Raw genomic sequence first — 27284 nt, forward strand, 5'->3', positions numbered from 1 at the left:
TTTTGGATACATGCTTAGAAGTGGAACTGCTGAGCTGAGCGTAGATGCACGTTTTAACATTAACAGGTATTTGTCAAATATTTCCAAAGCAGTTTATGAGAGATCCTGTTGCTCCACACTCTCACCAACACCTGGTATTGTTGATATCTTAATTTTTGCTGTTTTTACCAGTGTAAGCGTATCTTACTGTAGTTTTAATGTGCATTTCCTTGATGACTAATATTATTGAGCATTTAACAGATTTTAAAAAGATTCTTCAACTTACATTAACAGTCAAAGTAAAAAACATGTTTTAATGTTTCTTTATAAAAGCTAAGGAATTTACCCAATCCTCTCTTCCTCTGCCAAAAGAAAAAAAGAAAAAAGAAAGGAAAAAAAAAAGAAAGAAATTGCAATCGCTTCTTGGTCTTCTTTTGTGAAGTGCCAGGAGGTCAAATCTCTTGCCCATTTCTCAATGAGGACAGATTTAGCTAGGCTGATTTCAGAATTGGCAGACTCTGAGGATTGCTTTCAGCTCTTTTACAGTCCACTCAAGTGCTGATATAATATCAAGCACACGGTCAGAAATGTCAGACACATTTCATTCCTCCAGGAAATCCGAGGATGTCCATCAGATCTAGCCTTAGGGTGGAAGAGGGTAAGGGATTTCCTGGCAATAAGACCAAAGTTCTTAGGGCAGAGGCTGGAAAGAATACTTAAAAACAATCCTGCTGTAAGTATTCTAAATCTGCCGATGGGCAGAAGCTAAAAGATCTTTTTGGGTTGCTAATGCTGCCTTTGTCATTCAGCATTTCTCTTGTGGTCATAGGTGGGATCTCTTTTATGACCCTACCCACCCCAAGGTGAATGCCAGTTGTGGTTCTCTTGGAACCACAACTCCAAGATAGTGCAGTTTCAGTGTCACTAGTTAAGAAATGCAGAATGAAAGCCTTTTCTGATGGGACTCTCAATAGCTGTCTCAAATTATTAGTCCAGCCTTCTTATACATACGTTAATTGTGTTAAAAGGGGGGAAGCTAAGGTATCATCTTGTTTTACATGACAAGTTGTTTCCATGTGGAATTTGAGTCAGCCATTTTAAAAAAAATCCACACCTTACTGCTTTATTTAGTAAAAATTTTTTCTAGTATCTACTATTCTTATCTAAGTTTCTATGAATGATACCAATTTTTTTTTTTTTTTTACTTAAATGTTTTCATGGGTATTTTTACAGAAAACTGGGAGAAGGGGGTTGCAAGTGTTTGTTTACACAGCCTTTATTATCTTCTACTTTCTAGATGAGAAAACAGGTCCAAAAAGGCAATGTTGATACCATATGTGAAATATGCTCTTAGGAGAACTGAAGAATAACAATATTAACAAGACCTAGAAGACGTGATACATTCCTACATTACAAGTAACTGAAAGCTATTAAAGAGAAGCTGGGTATTGCAGGCACACTACTAATCTTGCAGGATGATGTAAGATCTACTTCCATTCTTTTTTATGAAATACTTTCTTTGAGTTACTGCAGTGAAATAAGACTGGGCTGGTGAAAGATGGGACTACATTACAGTGCTTACAGTTCCCAGATTTAGGGTAAAAGTGGTAGAAAATGAGCCCTGCTAGGAGTTTCTGATGAAGGGATTAAGCCAAGATGGTACTAATGGGAGATGAACCCACACAGGAGTTTGTGATGGTAAAGAAAAGGTGGGTGCTCTCTCCAAGTGTACTTTTTCTTTGCCATTGTTGGTCCAATTTTGACACTGCCGAAGCAGGTCAGTCCGTCCCAGTGCTCTCATCAACTACTATAGACTCTTCCTAAAGTCAGTCCTACAAGTAACAAACTGCGAGCCTTTCTGTACCTTCCCCCAATGTCACACGGACACTTAAATTTCTTAAGTTACTAATGTACTAATGGGGAAGAGGAAGAAAGTTTTTTGTGCTAATGGATCAATAATAAAAGAATGCAAAAACTAACTTCTAGGGCCCAAAACCAATACAACAGACAGATTTGTCGATGATGAAAGGAAAATTATGTACTTTTATATATCAGATCTTCCAGTAAATCAGTAGATAACTTTAATTAGATGACTTTAAATCTCTTCTTTTAGAGTTAAAAAACCCCACAAAAATAACAGAAGAAACAAAATCCCTAAGAACTCTGTGCTAATGAATGCTGTGACCTGTGTATTACTGACATTGGAAAATGATAATATATGAGCAAGAAAATTAGTAGTACCACCATTTACCTACAAAATCAGAAATGGAAAGGTAGGACAACTCAGAATGTAGATTCATAGGAGTATCTGTGAGTAAGCACTTTGATTATCCTACTGTGCTCAATATTTTCCCAGTGTTTGTGGAAAACAGTACTTGCCTTTTCACACATTCCTGATTTTTGTATCTCCAATACAAATAACTTTGCTTAAACAGCCTCCTGAGGCCTTCCTTCTACCACTTCTGCAGCAGTGTGGTCAGAAAGGCAGTCTCTAGGGTGCCACAGTAGTTGTAGTCTTGGTCAGCTAGCTCACATGGACCCGGACGTCTAGATACTGGCTGCAATTCATATACGACAGTCATTGGACTCCCTTTCCTGTGATAACCACTCAAATGGATTTTCGCAGGGCCTGGTAACTTTCTCAAACTTTAGTGGGAACTGCATATTCTCCTGAGGACAAGTCTCTTCTAATTAAATAAAGCATGTTCATTGTAATGAATGAACTGCAATTTCATATTTTAACTAAATATTTCTGTTTGACCCCCTAGCAATACCATACCTTTGGTTCCCAGGATCCATTGTTCTTGAGTTACTGTTTCTAGAAAAGGAAATAATGCAATCCATTTATTAGAATTCAGATATTAAAATGGAACTTCTTATCTAATAAGGATGACCTTTTGTTTTCTCTCTTTACTGAAATCGTATGTAAAAATTAACTGCCACGATTTTTAATAGAGCTTACCATCCACATACAGAAGAAATAAAACTTGCGTGTGGCTGTACTGCTGGGTGAAAAGGCTATATAAACATTTCATTTGTTTTTGCCTTTACTGATTTTTAGTTTTACTCACTCATAACAAGTACTGACAGGTAAACTGCACTTACAAATCAACAGAATTTTTGGGTGCACCAAAAAAGCATTCATTTTATAAGAAGATTCACTTTAGGACTGCAAGAATACTCACTTACACATACAAGATTTCTGTACCCTTGTGAATATTCTATTTCAGTTTTTTAGACACTGATGATAATTATATCACCTTCATGCTCTTTTGTCATTTAAAAAGAATGACATGTACCTATGCACTTCTTTAGAGACAAAATCTGAAAACTTATTAACATAATTCACTTCAAAATAAATGTAAATAAAAAATAAAATTAGGTAGGAGCTTTGAATGGCATAAAGCAAATAATTACCATCCTTTATAAACATCAAAAAACATTTGCCAACACGAAAAAGTTGGCCTGACATTTTGCTATTTGTAAGACTGCTTGTGTTTTTCAATTTCTTATTGTAATTAATACCTACTGATATTAAATTGAGGGAAAGCAGAGGCTTAATTCTATTAAATAATGCTCAAGGTAAACGACTTGGAAACTTCTCAGTGTCTTACTTTTACAACAGTCCAACCTAAGGTCCAACACATAGAATCTCTTTAGGTCAGTGAACCACAAAGTCAATGCCAATGACTACCATATTAGAATCACTTAGGGAGCTTGTTGAAAAACTCACCCCAAACCTATAGAATCAGTGCATTTCAAACAAACACCTGAGGTGACTCTTATAGACACTGAAGTTTAAGAACCACTGCTCTAGACAATACAAATTCTATCATTTCAGGCTCAGTGCCTTAGATAACATTGGAATGTTGCACTTTGTTTTTGAGTGGCAATGTTTATCACCACCTAGTGGTAAAGTCTCTTATTTCTATTCTCTGTCCATTAATACTGAGTAGGTTGAGAACTAATTTCTGAGAAAGCTACAATTTTAGAGTAATAATTTCCTTAGTATTTTGCATTAACTTTTTATCCCATTAAAAAAAGGGATAAAAAAGTTTAAAAAAAGGGATAAAAAAGTTTAAAAAAACTAAACTTGTAGGGCTTCCCTGGTGGCACAGTGGTTGAGAGTCTACCTGCCAATGCAGGGGACACGGGTTCGTGCCCCGGTCCGGGAAGATCCCACGTGCCGCAGAGCGGCTGGGCCCGTGAGCCATGGCTGCTGAGCCTGCACGTCCGGAGCCTGTGCTCCGCAACAGGAGAGGCCACAACAGAAAAAAAACAACTTGTAAATAAAACTGCACCACACCATATGAATAAAAAACAGTCTATATTTCAGAAGGATCTTTACTAAAATCTACTCCTTGTAACACTAGTGCCTCTAAAAACATACTATTTCACAGTGCAAACTATGGTCCTCTTTTAGAGATACAGGGATGGGGTACATTAGCATATTAAAGGCCCCGGAAGCTTCATGGTCAAAAAACCTGTGAACTAATAAATAACTGAACATTTCCTAAACATACTGGACCATGAAAATTTCTTTCCTAAAGAATACGTATTGACTTCTCTCAAGAGAACACTATTTCAAGGAACATAGTTTGGGACATGGTGCTCTAGAAGAGCAAATCTGATAGCTGCTTTCAGCATCTGTGATCTACCGTAAAAGACCTGACAATAAATTTACAAGCAAGTTTGACTGGGCTTTATTTTAAATGTTAGTTATTATGCGAACCACTTATTTGAAAGAGAATTTTATTGATCTGTATTGCTTAGCATTTTCTTTTAAGTAAAAAAAACCCATACCTAATAAAAACCCCACTATATTGGCAATTTTATTAACTGACGTATGCATGGTATCGAAATATCTATACATTATATTCATATACCAAAAGTGCATTTGAGAAGTAAACATTTAGGTGAAGACAAAAGCACTAGATTATTAAATGCTATTTCTTAGGTTCTAGAATTTCCTCATTTTAAGAAAAATGTGAGATTCTGGCTTTTAAAGTTTTAGGGATCAACTGCAAGCAAGAGACAGGAAAGCAGGAATAAGGCTAAACGATTAAGATTAAGTGCAACACTGAAGCCAAAGTAACCATTATTTACTGAGGCATGCAATTGGGAGAGAAAACACAAGAGAAACTCACACTGTAAAAGCCAAGAACTGTTTTGTAGACAGAGTATACATGTATACATGTTTTTTTCAGAATTTATATGAAGGACTCAAGGAAATAAACATAGACAAGGCACTTCACTGAAACCACGACGGTTTGCTGCAACTGGCTACCTGAACTTAAATGCAGAATAGAAAATTTGGGGTCATTTAATCTGCACTAGAAAATCAGTGGATGGCAGGAGGGCATATGACAGCTATCATGTGAAATAGCTAACGTCAACAGGGTCCAGTGAAAAACTTTAAGACTAACAAGTAAAATAGCAGGGAATTAGGTTTTATGTCAATTATGGGGATTAACCAAAGATGTAATGGACTTAGGCAGGCAGTAGGGAGCTTCCCATTTTTACATGTTTAGATTAACCACCTGGCGGGAATATTTTCGGGGGAATTCAAGCATTACTTGAGTGTTAGAGCCAGATAACCTACAAGGGACAATTTAATTCCAATCTGTGAAAATGGAACTATGTGTGCAGTAAATGAGTTTGGGATGAATAAATCTATCTATTGGTAATTAATCCTCAACTCTCCTCAGTTAAGTTTTTCATTTCTAAAGACCCATTTGCTTCCTTTTTAAAATATGGCCTTTGGCTCACAGAAAGATACTTGGTTCAATCCTTGTTCAGTAAGTCTTGCCTGGGAAGATAAGACAGGATATTTTCTTATCTAAATTTATTAAAATTACTGATTCAAAAAAAAAAGGATTTTAATTTTTCAGCAATGTCCAAGCATGAAATATGCTATTATGCTCAGTGAATTTAATCTTTTCACTATTTTTAATTTAACTCAGGATGTGAAAGGCATAATGCGGAGGTAATTAAGTGATGTTTTAACAACTGCATGCCATTTAATGTCTATTTTTTTTAAGGTGCCAAACTCTTGACTTAGATATACCTTTTCTGATACGTATCATTCACCTCAAGAGCAGATAAAATTTTTTTTCTTGGATTTTCAAAATACAAGCAGAGTAGGCTCCTCATTTTTAATCTTTTATGAAATGACTATTCTTCCTATCATAGTCTGTTCTGAAAATTGCTTATATATCATATTTTTGGAGTGGCCATTATGTTCTGTACTTATAAAGGGAAAATGTCCACCTACCAAAGCCATTGATATTTATTTAAACATATTATCAGTGATAACTTAAATTTTTTTTCCCTTAGCACCACTGCTCTAAAATCTTGAAAGGGACTTCCCTGGAGGCATAGTGGTTAAGAATCTGCCTGCCAATGCAGGGGACATGGGTACGAGCCCTGGTCTGGGAAGATCCTACATGCCGTGGAGCAACTAAGCCCGTGCACCACAACTACTGAGCCTGCGCTCTAGAGCCCACGAGCCACAACTACTGAAGCCCGCACCTAGCGCCCCTGCTCCACAACAAGAGAAGCCACCACAATGAGAAGCCCGCGCACTGCAATGAAGAATAGCCTCTGCTCGCCGCAACTAGAGAATGCCCGCTTGCAGCAGCGAAGATCCACAGCAGCCAAAAATTAAAAAAAAAAAAAAATCTTGAACGATCTGTACAAGATTACCAACAAACTGTTGTATCTTGGTATAAAAAAATCATTTCTAATGATATGTCTTTTGGCTCTTGCTTTAGAGTAAGTGTAAGGAGCCAATCTATATGTGTAGGTTGAGTAGCAATTATATTTTATTGAATCTAAGATGCAACTGATTGAAAACAGCATCTTTATGTTCCACTAAGAAAGAAAAAAAGAGGTTGTCAATTACAGTAATGGATATCAAAATATTTCCAATGTCAGAAGTGTACAAGTGTGCATCTCAAAATCAATGAAATATGTCATTTAGTCAAATTCTAAACACTGACTTTCAAGTTTTTTCATTTCTGATCTTTTACATAAATAAGGCATGATTTAGTTAAGCAAAGAAAACTTTATTTCTGCCACACATAACAACATATTGCTCTAAGAAACAACTACTATATTAGTTTTAGCATTAACGTGTGGTTTAAAAATACATGTCAACAATCCCTGCTCCCCAAGACAAAACAATGCTGTGCAGAGACTATCAGGTATGTGAAAAAAAAAAGCCGTCAACTGTCCACAAGGAGTGCGTCCAGTCACATTTTCAGTCAGTCAGCTGAGGATTATGTCATTAGTCTTTGTTCTGTAGAAAGAACACAACACAAGTATGAAAATCATCACCTGAAAGGAAATAGCTGTTGTATATAGTATACCTAAAAATGTTAGGAGTTATTCCTTTATTTCGTATACCCAATGTTACCTGCTTACTCAATCATAGATGCCCCCAAATAAGCAAAACTTAACTTACTCAGAAGGATGATGCAAGCGGGTACTGAATTTCTGGAGGGAAAATATTGTAAATTAATATAAAAATCATGCATGTGAGGATGACAGCTTTGGGTTTTATCCCTACACACCAGGCTGATGAGTGGGTGTTCGTAACTGTCTTCTTAACCGTGAGTCCAACTAGAGCATGTACGCTGAAATATTTTGTTCTTTTGGGTAGCGAAACTCAACTAAACATAATTGTTCAATCATAATTGAGGGACAAGGATAAAATTCAGAGGGATTTTCTCAAAACAATATGTCAAGATAGAAAACATAGGAAGTGAAAAAAGTGACAGTTGTACAAACCGTTTTATGTGATTAAAAAAGAAGGAAATGGACCTATAAAAAAACACACACACAAAAATCAGGATGTTCTAAAATACTAAAATTTCTGTTTTCCTCAAATAGAAGAAGAAACATATTTTGCACATCAGATCCACCTCAAAATAGAACTCAGCTATTTTCAAAGTGATATTCTTAGACCAGTTTCTTCTCCTATTTCCTAGTCATGGCTCAGTTAATCCTAGGCTTACTCCTCAGAGACAAAAGGAACTAGCCTTCATGAGTAGTGTTCATGTTCTCTTAAAATTAAAGAAACAAATGAAAAAGTGGCCCCCATCTCCCCTAAAATCTTCAATGGTTACAATCATGTAAAACTTAGAAAAGTCTTTCATACTATCTTATTGAACCTTAAAATAATATATTATTTAACGTACCAACAAAAGAGGTGAATCTCATTATGAAGTCCATGGTAAATGGGGATTCGAAGCAAAAATAAAAAAAGCCGTGCTGCAACTAGAAGACATTCAAAACCAATATAGCTCATTATGTCCTACCATTTTCAACTAATCTGACCCTACTTTACCTTTGCCCTGAATATGTATAACAGCTCACTCAATAAAGGGAAAAAGGATAGATTTATATTTCATGACTAGTCATGCTGAAGAATATGCACTTCCTCTAATGTAGGGAATTGGATGAATGCATATCACTTAAATGTGATATTATAAAGCTTCATTCTCACACACTTGCTGGCCAGAAGGTAGTTTTGTATCATTAATCTTAGTTTCTCATTGTTTTGATGAGATGACATAAAGGTTTCACTGAAGTCATCAATGCACGAGTTTAGCTCACACTTTCAAAGCAAATTAAAATTTTATTTTATAAGGAATTTTGCTGACTCATTTTTTCTCAATAACCCTATGGAAAAACTCGGCCTCAGAAAGGTGAAAAGATCTGCCAAATCATAGTTAAGTGTCAGAGCTGGAACTCCAACTCAGATCTTCTGATTTTAAGTCTAATATTTTCTATACTATATAAATAATTATTTTAAAAAAGGCTCAATCACAGGAGTAATTTATATATTTTCCCCTTACTAAGAAGTTAGTATTATTGTCCTTTTTTAAGGACAAAGATTCTTCGAGTAAGAGTAAGAATTGTTATCTATATTTTGAAAGACTCACAGACATGAATAAGCAGTTTTGTATGCTATTTTAGAAGACAGCTTCTGTAAAGAGAATTCAGTTCTTAACGTTTTATTTGCAAACACAAAAAACTGCTTTGTTATAAGAAAGACTTGCTAATTCTTTTTCACTGGCAAATTTAATATTTCTGAATTGTATGAAGTAACGGGAGTGGATTTTGTAATTAAATAAAACATTTGAAAACATTTCTAAATTGAGATTATTCATAATGGGCCCAAAAGGCACTTCGTATTGACAACTGCCTTCTGTAAGGAGGAACTAATCACTTGACTTGCTCTATCAGAGGAAAGGTCATCAGCAGTTAGAATTCAGACAATTCATTTTGATACTTCCTAGTTCTCATAATTGGTCAGAAAGAAAACCTGGTGAAAAGAAAATTGCTTTCAAGTAAGTAACTTCAAACTGACTCTAAAGTACTTGCCAACTGCTATTATTTGACCAGCAGTGGACTTGGGAAGCTGGTGTGTGTGTGGGAACGGGGAAGCTCTCAGCTTCCCCTGAAACTCAGGATTCATTTCCAGAATGAAAAAGTGAAAGAATCAAACATTTCTAACTTTCAATAATGTTTCTCCAAACCGTGGAGATGTGAGCTGTCCTAGATATAGAAATTTAGGTTTGATTTCTTAAAACTAAAAGAAAAAGGAATTCATAAGGCTGTATGTAGCATTATTTATAATTGACAAGAGTTTCTGGAAATTGTCAAGGTTATTTTTGAAAATATATATATGCACGAGAGTATTTTCTGAACGTGCAGTTTTAATGTACAAACTCACAAATATGAGTGCAGAAAAACACCAACGTTTAGGTTCAAAAGGTTCAAAAAGATGCATTACAATTGACCCTTGAACAATGTGGGGGTTAGGGGTGGCTACCCTCCATCCAGTTGAAAATCTGAGGATCACTTATCATGGGCCCTCCATACACGCAGATACTCCTTACCCACGGTTCTGCATCCACAGATTCAATCAACCTCGGACCCAACCAACCTCAGATCATGTGGTACTGCAGTATTTACTACTGAAAAACATCCACATGTCCACAGTGGACCCATGCAGCTCAAACTTGTGCTGTTCAAGGGTTAACTGTATTTGGTATTGCTTTTTAGGCATTTCACTAGTGAATGTCAAGACATTCTTTATAAAGACTGTCATAAATTACCTCAATTCATAACTCAAAACATTAACTGTTCAAGTTAAAAATCTTTAGAAGTATTCCAATTTTAAAGTTTATGTAACCATATAGTAAAGTCCAATTCTTAATAGCAAAGACATTCACACACACACAGACACACACACAAATACCATTTAATTTTCTAAACTGAAATCTGATTTTATTTTATAGGATAGACATTCTCCCAGTAAACATCAAAAACATTTTTTAAGTTTAAAAAGTTCAAGTTTAGGGCTTCCCTAGTGGCGCAGTGGTTGAGAGTCTGCCTGCCAATGCAGGGGACATGGGTTCGTGCCCCAGTCTGGGAAGATCCCACATGCCGTGGAGCGGCTAGGCCCATGAGCCATGGCCGCTGAGTCTGCGCGTCCAGAGCCTGTGCTCTGCAACGGGAGAGGCCACAACAGTGAGAGGCCCGCATACCCAAAAAAAAAAAAAAAAAAAAAAAAAAAGTTCAAGTTTAAAAAATATACTGTAAAATTATCAGCACAGTGCTTTTAAGCCACAGTGCTTTTAACCAACAACTTGTAAATCCTTAAAAAGAAACTCTATACATATTCCTTTCGTTACACTATTTAGCCAATGTGTTTCAGAATTTAGATTAAAAAGAGCATACCTCAAGAATCAGTAAGTTCTTTGTCGTTTGTTAGATTCTTCTCTTGGGGAGTCTGCCAGCATAACTTTAAGTCTGACTCCATTCAGGATCTTTCCATGTAAAGTAGTAATGGCATCATTAGCACTTACTCTATCTGCATACTTGGCATACCCCACATTTTTTCCTGACACAAGGTAAACTTCGATCAGGTTACCAAAACGACTGAAACAAAGTAAAAAAAAAAGATCAACTGAAATTGATAAGTAAAGATGCTCAGGTCTAAAAGTTGGGGTCCATTCTGGACTCCTTTTTTCACTCCTTTTCCCACATCCAATCTCTAATAATGTCAATCTTCCTTCTTAAACATTTCCTCTATCAGTCAATTTCTCCTCATTATCACTCAGATCTCTTTCCTCATTCTGACCATCATTATCTTTTTCTTAGTTTACTCTAATACCTTCTTCACTAGTTTACCTGCCCCCTGGGTTTATCCTTCTCCAATCTATTCTCTATCCTGTCTTCTGAGTGATCTTTCTAAAACACAAATATGATCATTTCCTCCCTAAAAGTCCCTTCAGCTGCTCTTCATGCGTCCAGGGTAAGGACAAGCTCCCTAATATAGCTTGTGGGGCTTTCTTGACTTGGGTCCTTGTCCTCTGCAGCTTCATCTTCCCTCAGTCTCTCAAATCCCATATTCCAACAACCTCCTTCCACGTTCTCTCCCGCAGGTATAACCACCCACACGCCCAGCTTTCTTCCCTGGTTAAATTATTTGTATCCTCCAGGCCTCCACTATACCTTGCTTCTTTCAATAAGTCTTCTCTGAGTTTCTAAGGCAGGTGCCCCTCCTATGTATTTCACAGACTGAATATTCCTTTTCACCACACAACCTCTCTAGGTTGTAATTTCCTATTCACTTATCTGTCTCCTACATGTGATTAGTTCTAAGAGGACAAGAACTACTACATCTTGTTTACGTAATATAATGTTTGTTTACACAATGTCTCTGGCACTTAGCACAGTGACTGCCTGGTACAGAGGAGAGGTTAAAAAAATAAACGAAATAAATTGGTTAAATAAAAATCAAAATACTTGAACCACATCACTGATATTTTGTGAAGTTCTTTAACAAGCTTTCTATCTTTTAAATAAATTTGCTAACATTGTAAGGCAAATAGGAAAAAGACCAAAAAGAAAAAGTTAAGGTTAAAGAAGTTACATTAAAAACAAACAAGAGTCTTCCCCCTTTTTACACTTATTTTATATACGTATGTACACACACACACACACACACACACACACACACACTCTTCCCTACAATCAAGTAATTGTTTACTCAATGTAGTTATATAATCTTTAAGGGTCCAATAGAGTGCTGACAAAATAGAAGATGCTTAATAAGCACTGTTCAGCTGAATTCTAGAGGACAGGTCTATACAGATGTATCTTCTATTAAGAAACAAATGATTTGTTCATTCTATGTATGCAACTTTTCAAAACAATACTCCATGTTTTATGTCTTCAAAATAAAATAAAAGGAAATTCTGTGTGGAGACTTATGACATGTAAGTAACAAAGAAGAGAAGGAAATAATTATATATTTTAAAAGGTGATATAAATAAGAACTTTTTTAAACCACAGAACGAATCAGCTGTACCTGAAAAGTACCACACACAGGAAGCTTCAAGAGTGCAAGGCTGCTTAAATGACTGGTTTAAATATATTATTTAAAAATGTAACTCTGTGGAATTGAAATCTTACCAGAATATATCCTCTAGTACATCTAAAGGTAAAGGATGTGGATTAAACACGATAAAAAGTCTTTCTTTCACCGGAGTTTCAGGAGGGGCTTTTTTTTTGCATGACGGAAGTACAACATCTGTCTGGATTTGAGGCAGCTGTGATCCAGAACTTCCTCCAAATTGCTGTTGAAGAATTAGGTTCAAAACAAAAAAGAAGAAAAACTGCACTTTAGGGATTCTTAAGTCAAGAGCTAAAGAGATGTGTATCATGGCACCTATGTGGTCTTTTACTATATCTCTGAAAATTTTCTTACACAGGTAATAAACAAAGGCCACATTTATTTTATACTACTGTGAAGGTTAAATTCTTACCTACTTACCAGAAATTGCTGCTGACTTGGGTTATTCCACACCATTGATGCAAGCTGTGCAGCTACCATCTGCGTTGCCATTTTTCTAAGGAGACTGGAGATAAGAACTGGTAATACACAGAAAACTAGAAATATTCAGTCTCTAAACAGTAACTTCTTTTGTGTGACTTCCTCACCTGAGAGGTCAATTCTATTTTTATTCTCCAAGTCATATCACGTATATCCAAAGCTTGGCTTTAGGCTAGCTCCTGGAATGGTACTTACTCTGATGCATTACTCCCATCATCAATGAAGGAAACACCTATCCGATTCCCAGGAGGATACTGAAATCCATGTAACTTGTATTTTGCATAAATAGCAGATGCTACATTAAAATACTGAACCACTCCATGACCTAAAATAAAGCAGAGAATATACGGGAATTAGAAAAAAAGCAGATTCAGTAACTAGAATTTGTGTTGCCATAAGAATGAAACAATAGAGAAAAACACTAATATCACACAATTAGTAAATATATAATCAAATGTGTCAGAAAACCAAGTTCTGTTATACATGTGTTCAATAGCTGTCTTCCTATAAAGCAAAGTATAAACCAGATGTTGGTAAAAACATGAACATGATATTTTTTTAAAAAATGGTATCATTAGCTTAAGTTCTGTCCAATGAATTTAATTTTAAGATCTTGGCTTTTCTTATATGACAGAGAAACAGCTAAAAGCCAACCAGTTTTTCCTAAAATTTTCATTCTTTGAAATATACTTTGAAATTCTAAAATTTTCCCTATCATAGTAAGAAATGAAATGAGAAGTGATATATGAAAAGAATATATAGTCATCTTGGCTAGCTGAAGTGGTAGACAGAGAAAAAGTGATATATGTAGTAAAACCAAAAAGCAGGGTAACAGAGGGTTTCGGATCAAAAGTCACATATTTCACATTCCTTTGAAGAGCTTTTAGCTAAGGGGGTAGATTTCAATTCAGGAAGGTGATGCTACAGGGGGGGAAAATTTTATACAGGAGCCCTTACATGGCAAGCCCAGGAGCTTGTAACACAACCAAAAGGTTTTCACAATACGTTTATACTATAACTCACTTTGGGAAAAACAACGTTTTAATTTAATGTTCCTCTCTAAATCTAAGCATCTCAACATTTTAATGAAATTGAAACTCAGGAGCAAATGAACATATAAAACTAATTCAAATAGGATTCTAACTATATAATACCTCTATTAATAAAAAGGTGTTCCAATGATACACATATTTATCAGACACATCCAACCAGAGAAACAATAGAGAAGGTAAAGGAACAAATACATTTCAAAGTACCAGATAAAAAGGAAAGAAAATACAAAACAAATAGAATTACATATGAATATAATAACAGATATGCCAAAACCCACAAAATGTGCGCCTTAGAGTCACAAAAAAGAATGACAGCAGGGACTTCCCTAGTGGCCCAGTGGGTAAGGCTCTGAGCTCCCAATGCAGGGGGCCCGGGTTCGATCCCTGGTCTGGGAACCAGATCCTGCATGCATGCTACAGCTAAGAGTCTGCATGCCACAACTAAGAAGTCCACAAGCTGCAACTAAAAAGGATCCTGCATGCCGCAATTAAAAAAGATCCCACATGCTGCAACAAAGATCCTGCATGGGGCTTCCCTGGTGGCGCAGTGGTTGAGAGTCCGCCTGCCGATGCAGGGGACACGGGTTCGTGCCCCGGTCTGGGAAGATTCCACATGCCGCGGAGCGGCTGGGCCCGTGAGCCATGGCCACTGAGCCTGCGCGTCCGGAGCCTGTGCTCCGCAACGGGAGAGGCCACAACAGTGAGAGGCCTGCGTACTGCAAAAAAAAAAAGATACTGCATGCCACAACTAAGACCCAGAGCAGGCAAAATAAAAATAAATAAATTAATAGTAAAAAAAAAAAAAAAAAAAAGACTGATAGCATAAGACTGGGTTAAAGTTGGAGATGGTACAAAGTAGGTCAATGACTTTTTAGTAGGTCCTGCTAAAAGACCAGTGCTGGGTAGAGTAATATTGATTATGTGGGAGTGTCTGTATGAAGGGTGTGGACACTCTAGGTCAGTCAGTCTATATAATCTGACTCATCTATTTCCCCTCAACATCCATAAAAAGACACCCTAAAATGACTAAATCAAGCATATCTATAGTACTGGAAGAGATGCCAAGTATGATTTCTCTATACCACCCCTCACCTCCAATTCTTTAAAAACCAACAAACTGAGTGCCTATTATGTGCCAGGACTTGCAGTAGATATCTTATATATATTATTTCTAATTCTTATCTAACCCTGGCATAGAAGGTACTAATAATCCCATTTTACAGATGAGGAAAGAGAGGCTAGATAGAATAAGCAATCTGCTAAGGTCTTACAACTACGTGTCATTGTTGGGATTTGCACCTGAGTTGGCTGCAAAATGGAATGCCAACCTTTTCCCATTACACCACTAGGGCATTTTAAAAAAGCCTTAAAAAAATCAAAAGGCTTACAAGAATACAAAGATGGATTAACCTAACACTAGATAATAGGTTTAATCAATGAACCAGTTACCAAGTTCAAATGGCTGACATTAGAGTCTTGCTTCTATTAAGAGTGGGGAGAAGCAGAGAGAGAAGTAGGGCAATTAAAATGCTTGAAATGGGAAAAATGCTTGAAAAGGGAAGGAGCTCCATTTTGAGGTATAAAGTTTAAGAAAAAGAGACTTAGGGAAGAGGAGAAAACTTTAAGGGTTTTATCACTTTGCCTAGCATTAATGAGAAGTACAGAAAGAGACCCTATTCTAAAGTATTTTTGTTGTACAACTGGAAACAGAGAATGCTCTATTTTATGGGCGTTAAAACAGTTTTAAAAAAATACATGACTATAAAGTAGATGTATTCCCAGGGATTTGTTTATTGAGGTATCACTATATTTGAAAGTTTAAGGTAGAGAAAAAAGAAACAAAAAACTGTCATACAAACAGTATCTGACATAAAAAGTGCCATCGGAACAAACGAACTTATTTACAAAACAGAAGTAGAGTCACAGATGTAGAAAACAAACTTATGGTTACCAGGGGGAAAAGGTGGGGGGAGGGATAAATTGGGAGATTGGGATTGACATATATACACTGCTATCTATAAAAAAGATAACTGATAAGGACCTACTGTATAGCACAGGGAACTGTACTCAATACTCTGTAACGACGTATATGGGAAAAGAATCTAGGAAAGAGTGGATATATGTATATATATAACTGATTCATTTTACTGTACAGCAGAGAGTAACACAACATTGTAAATCAACTATACTCCAATAAAAATTAAAAAGAAAAAGTGCCACTGGAGGAAAGCCAGTTTAACAAAACACAGTATATTAAAAAATAATACAGACATTATTTTTACCATAATTAGAATACGGATCTCGTTGAACTTCACAGTATTCCAACCCTGGTACTATATCAAAAATGCTGAAAAGCTGCTCTTCAGTGAAAGGAACTCTTGATACAACTGACAGGCGTTTGGAGATGGATTCCTGGCCTCTGTTGTCATTCTTGTCAAAACTTGAAAATTCAGATTGTTGTTCTCCAACGATATAAAAAAAAAAAGCAAATCTTTAAATTTCTATACATTCAGAGATTCATTTAACATTTTAGATACTAGAAAATAAAATGAAGTGTCATTAAGTCCTCTGCATTGAACAAAGGCACGGTCTTTTGTAATATGCTCTTGGTCATCGGCACTATCAGGAGAGACAAGGACAAGAAAACAGACAACTCTCCCCATTTCCCTGCCTTGATACAGAAATATAAGCAGAAATGTGTAGTGTAATTTCACAGGAATACGTTTACTATGCAAAACTGCAAAATATGGCAAGTGTCTCACCTAAAGGGAAGTTTATGCTGAATAACATTTACAGGTCTTACTTTCATCACTCATGTTCCCCCTTTTCTAACTTCTACTTTTGTCATTCCTCTCCTTTCTCTAGCCCTAATTTTAAAGCAGCAGTAATTTAGGGATAAAATTTTAGGATCCATACTGAGGGGATAACTGTATATGTCTTTCATATTTCTTGGTCAGCTGCCTACAAGCAGCAGCTCACCCCCCCAAAATGGCAGTGTAACACTGCCACTGACAGTGACATAGTGTAACACTTAGATAATCCATAACTAACCACAAAAAACTATAATTGGAAATAAGTTAAACAAAATAAGCATTAAATAATGACATTAGGTGTCATGACCAACTTTTTGAAAGAAAAAAAAAACCTATAAATTCTTTTATTCACTACGTGAACTTCAGACTGCTGATAAAAGAGTATTAAAAAAAAACCCTCCAAATCAGATTGCATACACTACTTATGCCATTAAAGTAAAGACAGCCCACTTACCAAATGGAAACATATTCACTCTAGGTTCATGTCCCAAAGTCTCCTGCCTCATATTACTATAATAATCTTGTTCTGAGGATTCAGATGCTTTATTTTTAGGTTCAGCCAAGATTGCCCTAAAACCTGAAAAAGAGAATCCATAAATTTCAAACTTTATAGCAAATTTAACACACCTACAAATATACTTGATTGCTAGTGCTTGACTTAGTTTTATAATTGTATAAAACAAAATCTACACAAACAACCATCTCCACCAGACCTACTTCTTTGCTTTTTGAAAGATGGCAAGGAGTAAATGAGAAACAGCAAGAATCCCAAATTATGGGTCAATGTAGACATGAAAGATCAGCAATTCTATTCTATCCTTTCCAGTCTCCCTCTACGACAGATGACATCATCATTCATTCTCTCAGGCTTTCCAACATCAAAATCCAATAGTGCTTCTTCACACCCAACTGTCATCAAGATTCTTCCTTTGAAATATACTTAGATGTTATCTTTCACTCCAACTTCCCTGCCTCTGTTTTAAAATTAGATTCTCGTCAATTAATTGCAACCCTTCAACTGATAGCTTTGCCTCTGGATCAAGAGTTTTAACTATGTACACCAGCAACGATGAGCTTCAAAAGGTGGGAAGGTTCATGAACCCTCTGAAACTTTAAACATAATGCTTATTCATATGTGCACATGGGCATATTTCAAGGGAGAAGGTTCACAGCTTTCATCATATTATTCAGTGGTTCCAAAAAGGATAAAATGAGCCTCTTTGAATTCTTCCTCTGTAAATCCACTCTTGATACTGTGGTTAGATCAACTGTGCTGAAACAGTTTTTGTTATTTTTCTCCTTTTAAAACAATCTACAAGGAATTTTCTAATGTGGACTAAGCTTGAACTCTTCATCACCTCCCGTGTACGGTTCCAATGTACCTAGATTACTCTGTCCCTGTTTCTCAACAGGAACACCAAGCTTTATTTAGATTGTTGCCTTCATGCTATTAAGCAAAGACGTTTATTTCTAGCTCTGTGTCTTTACTAACATTGCTCTCATCTTCTGCCCTGCCTACTCTACACCAGTTGCAAATCCTACCTCCAGATGTATTCCCATGCTCATTTGGTGCACTTGTTTTTCACCATTGATAGGCTATATCACATAGTTCTGAACATTTTCTCATTTGGCAAATTTTTATTGAGTCTACTATAAATGGCAGTATCTTTGCTAGAGATCTCAATAAATCTTAATTGAGTACTACTCAACTGAGTACACTACTATATCGAGTACTACTAACAGCAGTACTAGGTACTTGGGGTGACAGCAACAGATAAATAAGACACAGAGCTTTAAAAAATCTATTATTCCTTAACTATTTTTTGCCTATTAGATCTCGGCTACCCAATATAGCTGTCAATTCCTTAAATGCCAGCGTTGCTATATATTCCATTTGTATCCCTCTACTTATATTGGTGAGTATACCATAGGTACTCAGTTAATGTTGGTTGACTGAGAAATTTAGAAGGATCTGAGAGAAAATTTTGGTGTATACCTTAGGGTTATCTAAGAGTTCTACTGATTAACAATAATCATTTTCAGTATGTATCTATTTTTATAATATCCTGAAACCCACTAATTGAATTATTCTACATGTCATTTCTAAGGGTCAATATAACTAGAAGTATGACAACAAAGAATATTTTCCTTGGCCTCTTTAGAATTCTTATTCTTCAGAATGTACACCAGCAACAGCAGAAGATCCGAATAATGTCACTCTACCTTGAAATTAACCCAATGTGTATTTACTTCACAATGCTAGCAAACCTTAAAAATCCTATCCTTATTATTTATATGTTTATTAGTATACCTAACTCTATTTAGGGTTTAGGTCAAATATAAACAAATATTACAGAATACTTGAATTTCTTTAAAATATAAAGAATAAATATTAAAAAAAACCCCAACCTGAAAGGGTTGGTAAATTTTTTAATACTTAAAATTCTAAATAATTTAATAAACCCCAAAAACCTGTAGAAATAATAACCAAAGTAGGACAACAGCATTTTCACTGAGTTAATGCAGTTGCTCATATTTTTTAAGATAGTGCCTCAATGAAAGCCTAATCACAGCCCCCAAATTATTTTCATCCTAGGACTATATATATTTAAACTCCCATTGCTGAGATTAAATTAGCAGGTATGGCTATTAGCACAAACCAGTATTAGATTATAATTAGAATAATTCGAATTTTTTCAAATGTCTATTACAATGATAAATGAACACATCCTTACTTCGATCACAGTTTTCTATTGCTTGGGCAGCCTGTGATGGTTTTAAGTATCGAACATAGCCCAAGCCTTTACTTTCTCCAGTTACTTTATTCTTAATAATGCTGCAATACTCGATATCTCCATACACCTATGAGAGTTAAAAGAAATGATCTTAGAGGAGTCAAAATTAATAACTGAACAGATTTCAGAACTAACTTAAAATTTACTTGTTCTTCTTGCTTACAAAAAAAGAAATCAGAATTTATAGCTACTTTTAATAATGGAATAAAAATGTCACAAACTAATGAGGCAGTAGAAAAATAACCATAATGATGATAAAACCAAATAATAACATAACCAAAATAAAGATACTTTTTATTTACTGAGCATTTGCTTTACATATATCACTTTATTGTTATAACAGCACTTCAAGGATATATATATATCATACTGCTTATTTCACAGACCAGGAAGCTGGGCCTTAGAGAAATCAAATAACTTGCCAAAGTCATGGAGGGAGAGCAAAAACTTGTACATGGTCTGGAAAGCTCCAAAGTCTTGCTCAGTGTTGGTTAAGAGCAGAGGCTCTGGAATTGAACCTTCTTTATTTTAATCTTGGTTCAGCCACTTATTAACTGGGCAGTTGCCTATCTCCTTAGCTGTTAAATGGGGCTAATAGCTGTACCTACCTCATAGGGTTGTTTTAAGGGTTAAAAGAGCAAGTACACCTAAAGCGCATATAGAGGGTCTGGGACATAGTCAGCCCTCAGTAAATATTAGCTATAATTATTTATCTGCCTTCTAACACGAACATAAATGATTGTGTATACTTTTGAAGGAGTGCCTCTTGAAGTACATTTTAAAAATACATTGGTTCACGCAGAAAGTTAATACTCCATGTGAGAAATATGTGGTAAATGTTTACTTTTAATGTTGGAAGAAATACGGGATATAAATTCTTACTGTTTATTATTAATTTAAAAAATTTTCATGTAACCGTTAGTAACTTAACTACTATATATGTGTTTAAAAATGCCACATTTGTTCACTCAGAGAAAGATAAAAGTTTATAAGTATATAAGGTAAAAACTTTATTCTTACTATTGGAGGAAGTATGGAATATATATATATTTGGTATTTGTTATTTTTGAAGTATTTTATTCAATCCTCGGTTGGGGTAGGATAGAGGAAGTTTGAAAATTACTTTTTACTACTTGTTTTCTTTCTTGCTTGTTGTCCACATGATTCAGTACTGGGAAGATTAGTAGAAAAAGAATAAAAAATTACAACTCAAGACAATTTAAAAATTGCTTTTTAATAGCTTTTGTGAAAGTGTGTCACTGCTTATAAAAGTCAATGGCTAAAAAGAAATTTTAAATTGTCTCCAAATTTCATTGACTACAATCTAGCTATAGTTCAGAGTTGTAGGTAGTTTTTTTTTTTCTTTAAATATAATTCCTTCAGAGGTCTAATTTTAAAACAAAAACTATAGAGGATAAGTCTTTCTGTGAACAAGTTCATCAACATGCCACAGACTTGTAACAAATGTGAGATAATACAGTTCACACACTCAGGCTTGCCTGCCCCACCTCTCCATGAGAGGCAATAGAGAGGAGTGCTAAGAGGGTGCTTTGAAAATTTCAAGACCAAGAGCAGGCTCTGGATTCAGACACCCTGGGCATAAATCTTGGCTCCATCACCTACTAGGTATGAGACCTTACTTAAAACTCTGAGCTTTATACTTCATTTTCCTGAATCTGTATTTTCATTAAATGGGGGGAAAAACACCATCATCAATATTTTCCAGGTTTTATATATTTTTAAAAAGTTAACTTATTTTAGTTTTAATATTTAATAACTAGATTGAAATAGATGACTTAAAAATAGTTATTTAATTCTCCACCACCAATCTAATGATCTAACTCAAACAAAACAAGATTTAGTAATTGTACAACCAATGTAAGACTGTAAGTTATCAAGAACCCTAGCTGATTAGAAAATGTTAAGTACCTTAAATTTTTCCCGTAGATCTTCTTCTGTGTAGGACTTTGGTATCATAACAAATATTCTTGTAAGTTCTTCATCTTCAACATCTCGGTGACTTCCAGATGATCTGGACTGAGCAATGAAAACCTAAGAAACAAACAAAACCCAAAGAATAATGCGGAAATATCAGTCAACTGTTTTCCTACTCCTTAAGAATACTTACTTCATTATTAGTATGGGATTCATGTTAGGTTAAATGCAATGTAATAGCGTCTTATCAAAAAACATTTTGCTAAAGCAATCTTTATTGCAATGACTTTTTATGAGACAACACCGATCTTTGCACTTTTCTTCCGAATTCTTTTTTCCTTTGTATTTTTTTACCAAGAGCAATAGTCAGTGCACTGAAAGAGAGCAACAGTCAGTGCAATAGTCAGTGCACTGAAAGAGAACGTGTACTCTGCGCTTGTTGGGTAGTGTTCAATAAATGTCAATTATATAGTTGATTAATAGTGTTATTAACATGTCATATCCTTACTGATTTTGTCTACTTTTTCTGTCAGAGACTAAGAGGAGTGTAAAAATCTGAATATGAATTTCTCTCTCCTTTTAGTTCTATTAATAATGCTTCATGTATTTTGAAGCTCTATTATTGGTTACATAAACATCTGGAATTGTTATGTACTTTTTGATTGATATTTTTATTTTTAGGAAATTATTCTCTGTTAATACCCTTCCTGTTGAAGAGCATTTTGTCTGATATCACACCAGCTTTTTCTATCCTTTTACTTTCAACCTCTTTGTATCTTTATACTTAAAAGTGCATCTCTTGCAAACAGCATTTAGTTTGGCCTTTTAAAAAAAAATCCTGACAATCCCTGCTTTTTAATAGGAGTGTTTAGCCAATTTATGCTTAATTTAATATTGATACAGTTGGGTTTAAGTCTAGATGGTCATATTTTTAATTGTTTGCTTTCTAATATTAATCCTTAAAAAAAGGTAACATGACCATATTCTGGATCATCTCAGTTACCACCTGAATGACTTATGTGAGCAAGAAAATGCACAGAATGGACTGAGGCTCTATTTTTCTATTAGTAATTTAGTTTTATTGAAATATTATCTGTGACACTAGATTATTACCTGGAATTTAATTTGCTTTGTGGTATTGCTTTAATTTAATTCATAAAATTGCTTTGGTTTTATATTATTCCAGAGGAATGTAAAATCTTTAACTATGATTCTGGATTTGTTTCAAGAGCTACAAGCATAAGAATTTTAATGGCTACTCTTATTTTTTATAACTTGTAGAAATGTAATAAAAATAATGTAAATCACCAGACAGGGCCCTTGAGTATTTTTTTCCTTTCTTCTTCTTCTTTGTCTTTAAAGGGGGGCGGTATACCATTCAGTATGAGAAAACGTGAACCTATGGAATTCCAGAGGAGAAGGGAGCAACTAAAAGGACAAAGAATTTATAGAGCCACGGGATTTTAGAAATATTGAAAAATAGGGTCATTATGTTTGCTTGGAAAACAGGTGTCACAGAGGTGTAGAACCTTGCTTACAAGATACAGCTGGAGATACACCCCTAGATAGCATCTACTTCCAGTTATTCCTTTGATAAACTTATACCACATGCCAAGCACTGTATAAGGTATTAGTAGTAGAGTATTAAGTAACACAGAAATGGCCCACTAGAAAGTTAGTCCAGTGCATGTATCAGTAATGGATGGTCAATAGGGAAATACAAATAGGGAACCTTTAAGTACAGGAAGACACTAGGAGAAAAAAAGAGTTTCAAGTAAGACTTGTGATTGGAGGTGCCATCAGATCACAAATTTTTAAATTTTAGAAGATTGGAGCATTTCAAATTTCTGATAAAGATGACAATATCTAAGTAGAAAACATGTATAATAATCAACCACCTACTGGATGATTTCTCCTGAGACTTTACGTTCACAGACTATGGCTCTAAATTCTCGCAAAGCTAAGAACTAAGATTTTTCTCTTGTTTTCTAGGTTTACCCTTTTCCTCAAGATAATGTAGCTGATCACTCACAGAATGAGTTTGATTTGGACAATCTTTTCTGGCTGTAGGCCTGGTATTAAAATTTTCTTATTTGTCTTGTAGGGCCTTTGGAACTTTGCAAAAGCAAAGTACATGAGAAACACTGAAGGTGAATTAATTTAACTGGAAATACTGAAAAACAAAACAAAAAACCCCACTACATTCCAGCAGAAGACAGCCCAAGTTGAAGCTGCTGAAGAATGAATTTAGACTGTCTAGCTAAGGCACTAGTGCAACAACCCTCTGGCTGAAACTGAGTGGACAAAAATGTGAAAAACAAAACTTAAGCTTTAATTATCTTTGGGAATCATTTAATTTCTCTGTGGTGAAAAGAGGGGGATACATTTTAGTGCTGGAACTTTTACTTCTCTTGTAGGAATTTAATGAAGGCAAGGGGGGGGGTCTATAGGTTTAAAATTTGGGGCATTTTGGGGAGTTTCCAAGAAGATCTCTGTGGTTATACTATATTCAAAGTAAAAAAATCCTCCCTGCTAAGATCATAATTGGAAGGAGATGAAAATTATCAACCTAGTGCAGGAGTCAACAAACTTCAGCTTCCTGTTTTTCTACAGCCCATGATCTAAGAATTGCTTTTACATTTTTAGAGGGTTGTTAAAAAACAAAAAGAATGTGTGACAGACTGTGCATGACTCACAAAGCCTAAAATATTTACTGACCCTTTACAGACAAAGCTTGCCACCCCCTGATGTAGTATATACTGTGGCCTTACACTTAATTTCATTGATGATCTGTCCTGACTCAGAGGGTCTGGGAGGTGGGAGGAGAGGGAATGTCTATTGTCTAATGTGTTGTTGGTGTATTCCTAGGCTCCTCTCTTTTTTGCAAGAAAGGCCTACAGAGACTGCTACTATGGACAAAAAGATGTACTGAGGGTTCACCTTGTACTGGCTCTGTGCTAAAAGGAAAGATTAAGTCAAATACCCTCAAAATCACCCTTCCTGCCCTGTGTCAGTATATTAATTTTACAGAGAAGTTAAGTGTGGAAACTTAATATAAATACCACCATTGTTAATTAAGAGTATTCAAAGAGGCATTTAATATTAATACAATTACACTGCCATCACAATGATTTGCCTCTTTTTTTAAAAAAAATTATATACATGCACGGCTTCCCTGGTGGTGCAGTGGTTGAGAATCCGCCTGCCAATGCAGGGGACACGGGTTCGAGCTCTGGTCTGGGAAGATCCCACATGCCTCGGAGCAACTAGGCCCGTGCGCCACAACTACTGAGCCTGCGCGTCTGGAGCCTGTGCTCCGCAACAAGAGAGGCCGCGACAGTGAGAGGCCCGCGCACCGCGATGAAGAGTGGCCCCGCTCGCCGCACCTAGAGAAAGCCCTCGCACAGAAACGAAGACCCAACACAGCCAAAAATAAATAAATAAATATATAAAAAAATTATATACATGCATACTTTGGTACTGGGAAAATGGCTAACGGGAGGGCCACAGTTACATGTACTTTTATCAAGTCTTTAAGCACCTTACCTACCTGAGGAAAAGCAAAGTTACTTGTTTTTATACACGGTAAACCGCGAGGTCTGAGGAGGATCAGAGAAGTCCTCAAAGTAGGTCAGGGTCGGAGCTGGGCGGTGGATTAGCGACGGCGGGGGCGCGGGGCTGTCCGGGCACCGCAGCTCTGCAGCCGGAGTAGCCGCAGACGCCTGGTCCGACCCGGGAGCGGACGTTCTCTCTGCATCCCCCATCCCCCCGCACCCCAGTGCAGCCCTGCCGGCAGGGGGTCCGCAAGAACACTCTCTGCAACGCCGTCCTCCCCTCCCCGACCCCCACCCCGGAATGCCAGGTGCTGCCCAGTCCGCCCCCGCGAGCGGATGTACCACCCCTACCGCAGCCTGACACCGCCCCCGGGGGCACCCCGACCCGGCCCCCGCACCTTGATGGGCTTGGTGTCGCTGGGGCTGAGGCACTGGCCGTGCATCTCCTCCATGGCCCTGCAGGCCTGCGAGCTGCGGGCAAACTTGACGAATGCAATGCCCTTGGACTCTTTGGTGTGCTTGTCCCGCACCACCCAGATGTCTTGGATCTCCCCGAAGGGCGAGAAGCGCTCCCTCAGCACCGACTCGGGCGTGTACTTGCTGATCACCAAGAAGATGCGGCTGTTGGGCGGCTCGTCCAGGCTGTCCACGCCCGGGCGGAAGCCTCCGCCGCTCGCACAGCTCCCAGCTTCGTCCATGGTGCTCCACTCCGGCGCGGGAGCCAGGCCCGCACCCCTTTACTCCTCCTCGCTCCCGCCGTGCCCGCCACTGCAGTAGCTGCCCACCCAGTCGCAGCCAGCCTCGCGTCCGCTTCCGGAAGACGGAAGGGTCTGGGGCCCGGCGCAGGCCGGCCACGCAGGGTGCCGGCTTTGGGGTCGGGGAGCTGCTGCGCCCCTAGCGGCCCGGGGGAGCCTGACGCAGTCTACGGCGCCAATCCCGCGGAGCCAAGGCCCACGCACCAGGTGTGTGATCCTGGTTCCCTGTTGCTGTAAGTCTCTGGTGCGCGGGCTTTCCCGTCGCTGGCTCTGCCCCACTCCCAAAGCCCATGGTGTCTTCCCCCAACCTTGCCACCTTGGTCGTAAGCTCACTAGAACAGCTCTATAGGACTGAGTTAAAACGTTCAGCCTTAGAGCTGATCAACCAACTCCAGCCTCATTGTTGAGAAAACTGAGATGAGGAATTGGGGCCCATGGAGTAGCAAAAGGTAACAGAAAAACAAACAACAGAGCCCAAACCAGAAACAACTCCATCTTCTGATCTACTCAACTCCCAGAAGCAACCGTGGGAGGTTTAAGGGCAGAAAGAATGCAGCGCACAGCTGTGGAACTAGGAGAAATCCTAAGGTGCAAGCAAAGTGGGAAATCTACTGACTTCTAAGGCTTGTTGTTAATGGGCCTTGAGGAGAGGTCAGCATAAAACTGGCAGAAATCCAGAAACAAGGCAGTGGCACTGGAATGAACTGAAAGGAACAAACCAGAAAATGGTTCAGGAGCAGAGCTTCTTAAATGTTCAAGTCCAGGGTTACTATGAATGAAAATAGGTAAATACTGTTCATCGGGTGCCAACCGTAAGCCAGGCTCTGTGCAAGGAGATAGACATACAATGCAGAAATGGAAGAACATGATGCCTGCCCTAAGAGAGCTTTTTTTCTATTGTGGAATTCTTACATGAAAATATATAATGCAAAGTAATATCAGATTGTGTTAAATGCTTTTGTCACTGAATTGTGTGAGCTTGGACAAATTACCTCATGCTTCCAGCTTCAGTTTCCTCAACTGTAAAGTAGAAATAATATTACCTACTAAATAGCATAGTTGTCAAGCTTAATTAATTCATCCATTCTATTAAGCCAGAAATGTTTTTGACTGTCTAGTATGTGTTGGGAACTGTGCAATACCCAAGTGATATGTCTTAAACAAAATGATCACTCTCCTTGCCTCATGAAGTTAATAGATTGGGCTTGTCTAGTTAGGATTATTTGAGATAATATATATGGAGCTAATAGCTTAGTGATCAAATAAGATAATATGCGTACAATGCACAATGGAGATTTTCTTATTCCATTTCACTATGGTGTCCACTCCCCCACTCTTGATATTGTACCGTTGTATGATGGCAACCGAAAGTTAGGGATTCTGGGTTCCCACTCAGGCTTTAGCACAAAATTGTGACAATTTCTCCTTGTATTACAGTCCACATCTGTAAAATGAGGGCTCTGTTTACCCTGGAGCTTAGCAAGTTAA

The 27284-nt window shown here is 37.1% G+C and overlaps 1 protein-coding gene across 4 annotated transcripts; it reads right to left on the reverse strand.

Moving 5' to 3' along the window:
- RBM45 (RNA binding motif protein 45) lies at positions 1 to 25906 on the reverse strand. Of its 4 annotated transcripts, XM_070045954.1 has the most exons (11): positions 25440 to 25906; positions 21482 to 21604; positions 19493 to 19619; positions 17212 to 17334; positions 16227 to 16412; positions 13088 to 13217; positions 12833 to 12917; positions 12472 to 12635; positions 10732 to 10932; positions 7445 to 7476; positions 1 to 7279 (listed from the first exon to the last, which is right to left on the reverse strand). In XM_070045954.1, exons 1-9 carry the CDS (start codon positions 25737 to 25739, stop codon positions 10740 to 10742), a joined length of 1431 nt encoding a protein of 476 aa, XP_069902055.1. In that variant the 5' UTR covers positions 25740 to 25906; the 3' UTR covers positions 1 to 7279; positions 7445 to 7476; positions 10732 to 10739. The 4 variants fall into 4 exon arrangements, with proteins under 4 accessions (XP_069902055.1, XP_030706884.1, XP_060158203.1 ...); XM_030851024.2 differs by lacking the exon at positions 7445 to 7476 and having other exon boundaries at positions 16227 to 16406; XM_060302220.1 differs by lacking the exon at positions 7445 to 7476.
- Positions 25907 to 27284: the final 1378 nt, after the last annotated feature.

This window comes from Globicephala melas, chromosome 7 (genome assembly GCF_963455315.2).
Source record: "Globicephala melas chromosome 7, mGloMel1.2, whole genome shotgun sequence".
NCBI classification, from domain to species: domain Eukaryota; kingdom Metazoa; phylum Chordata; class Mammalia; order Artiodactyla; family Delphinidae; genus Globicephala; species Globicephala melas.

Bases quoted from the DNA above. Each gene is read 5' to 3' on its own strand.
- RBM45 (XM_060302220.1), bottom strand. From the start codon at position 25,739: ATGGACGAAGCTGGGAGCTGTGCGAGCGGCGGAGGCTTCCGCCCGGGC. The intron at 17,335-19,492 runs GTAAGGATGTGT...TCTCTTTTTCAG, and splicing joins AATAGAAAACTGTGATCGAA to GTTTTAGGGCAATCTTGGCT. The intron at 16,413-17,211 runs GTAAGTGGGCTG...TTTTTTATATCG, and splicing joins AGTGAATATGTTTCCATTTG to TTGGAGAACAACAATCTGAA.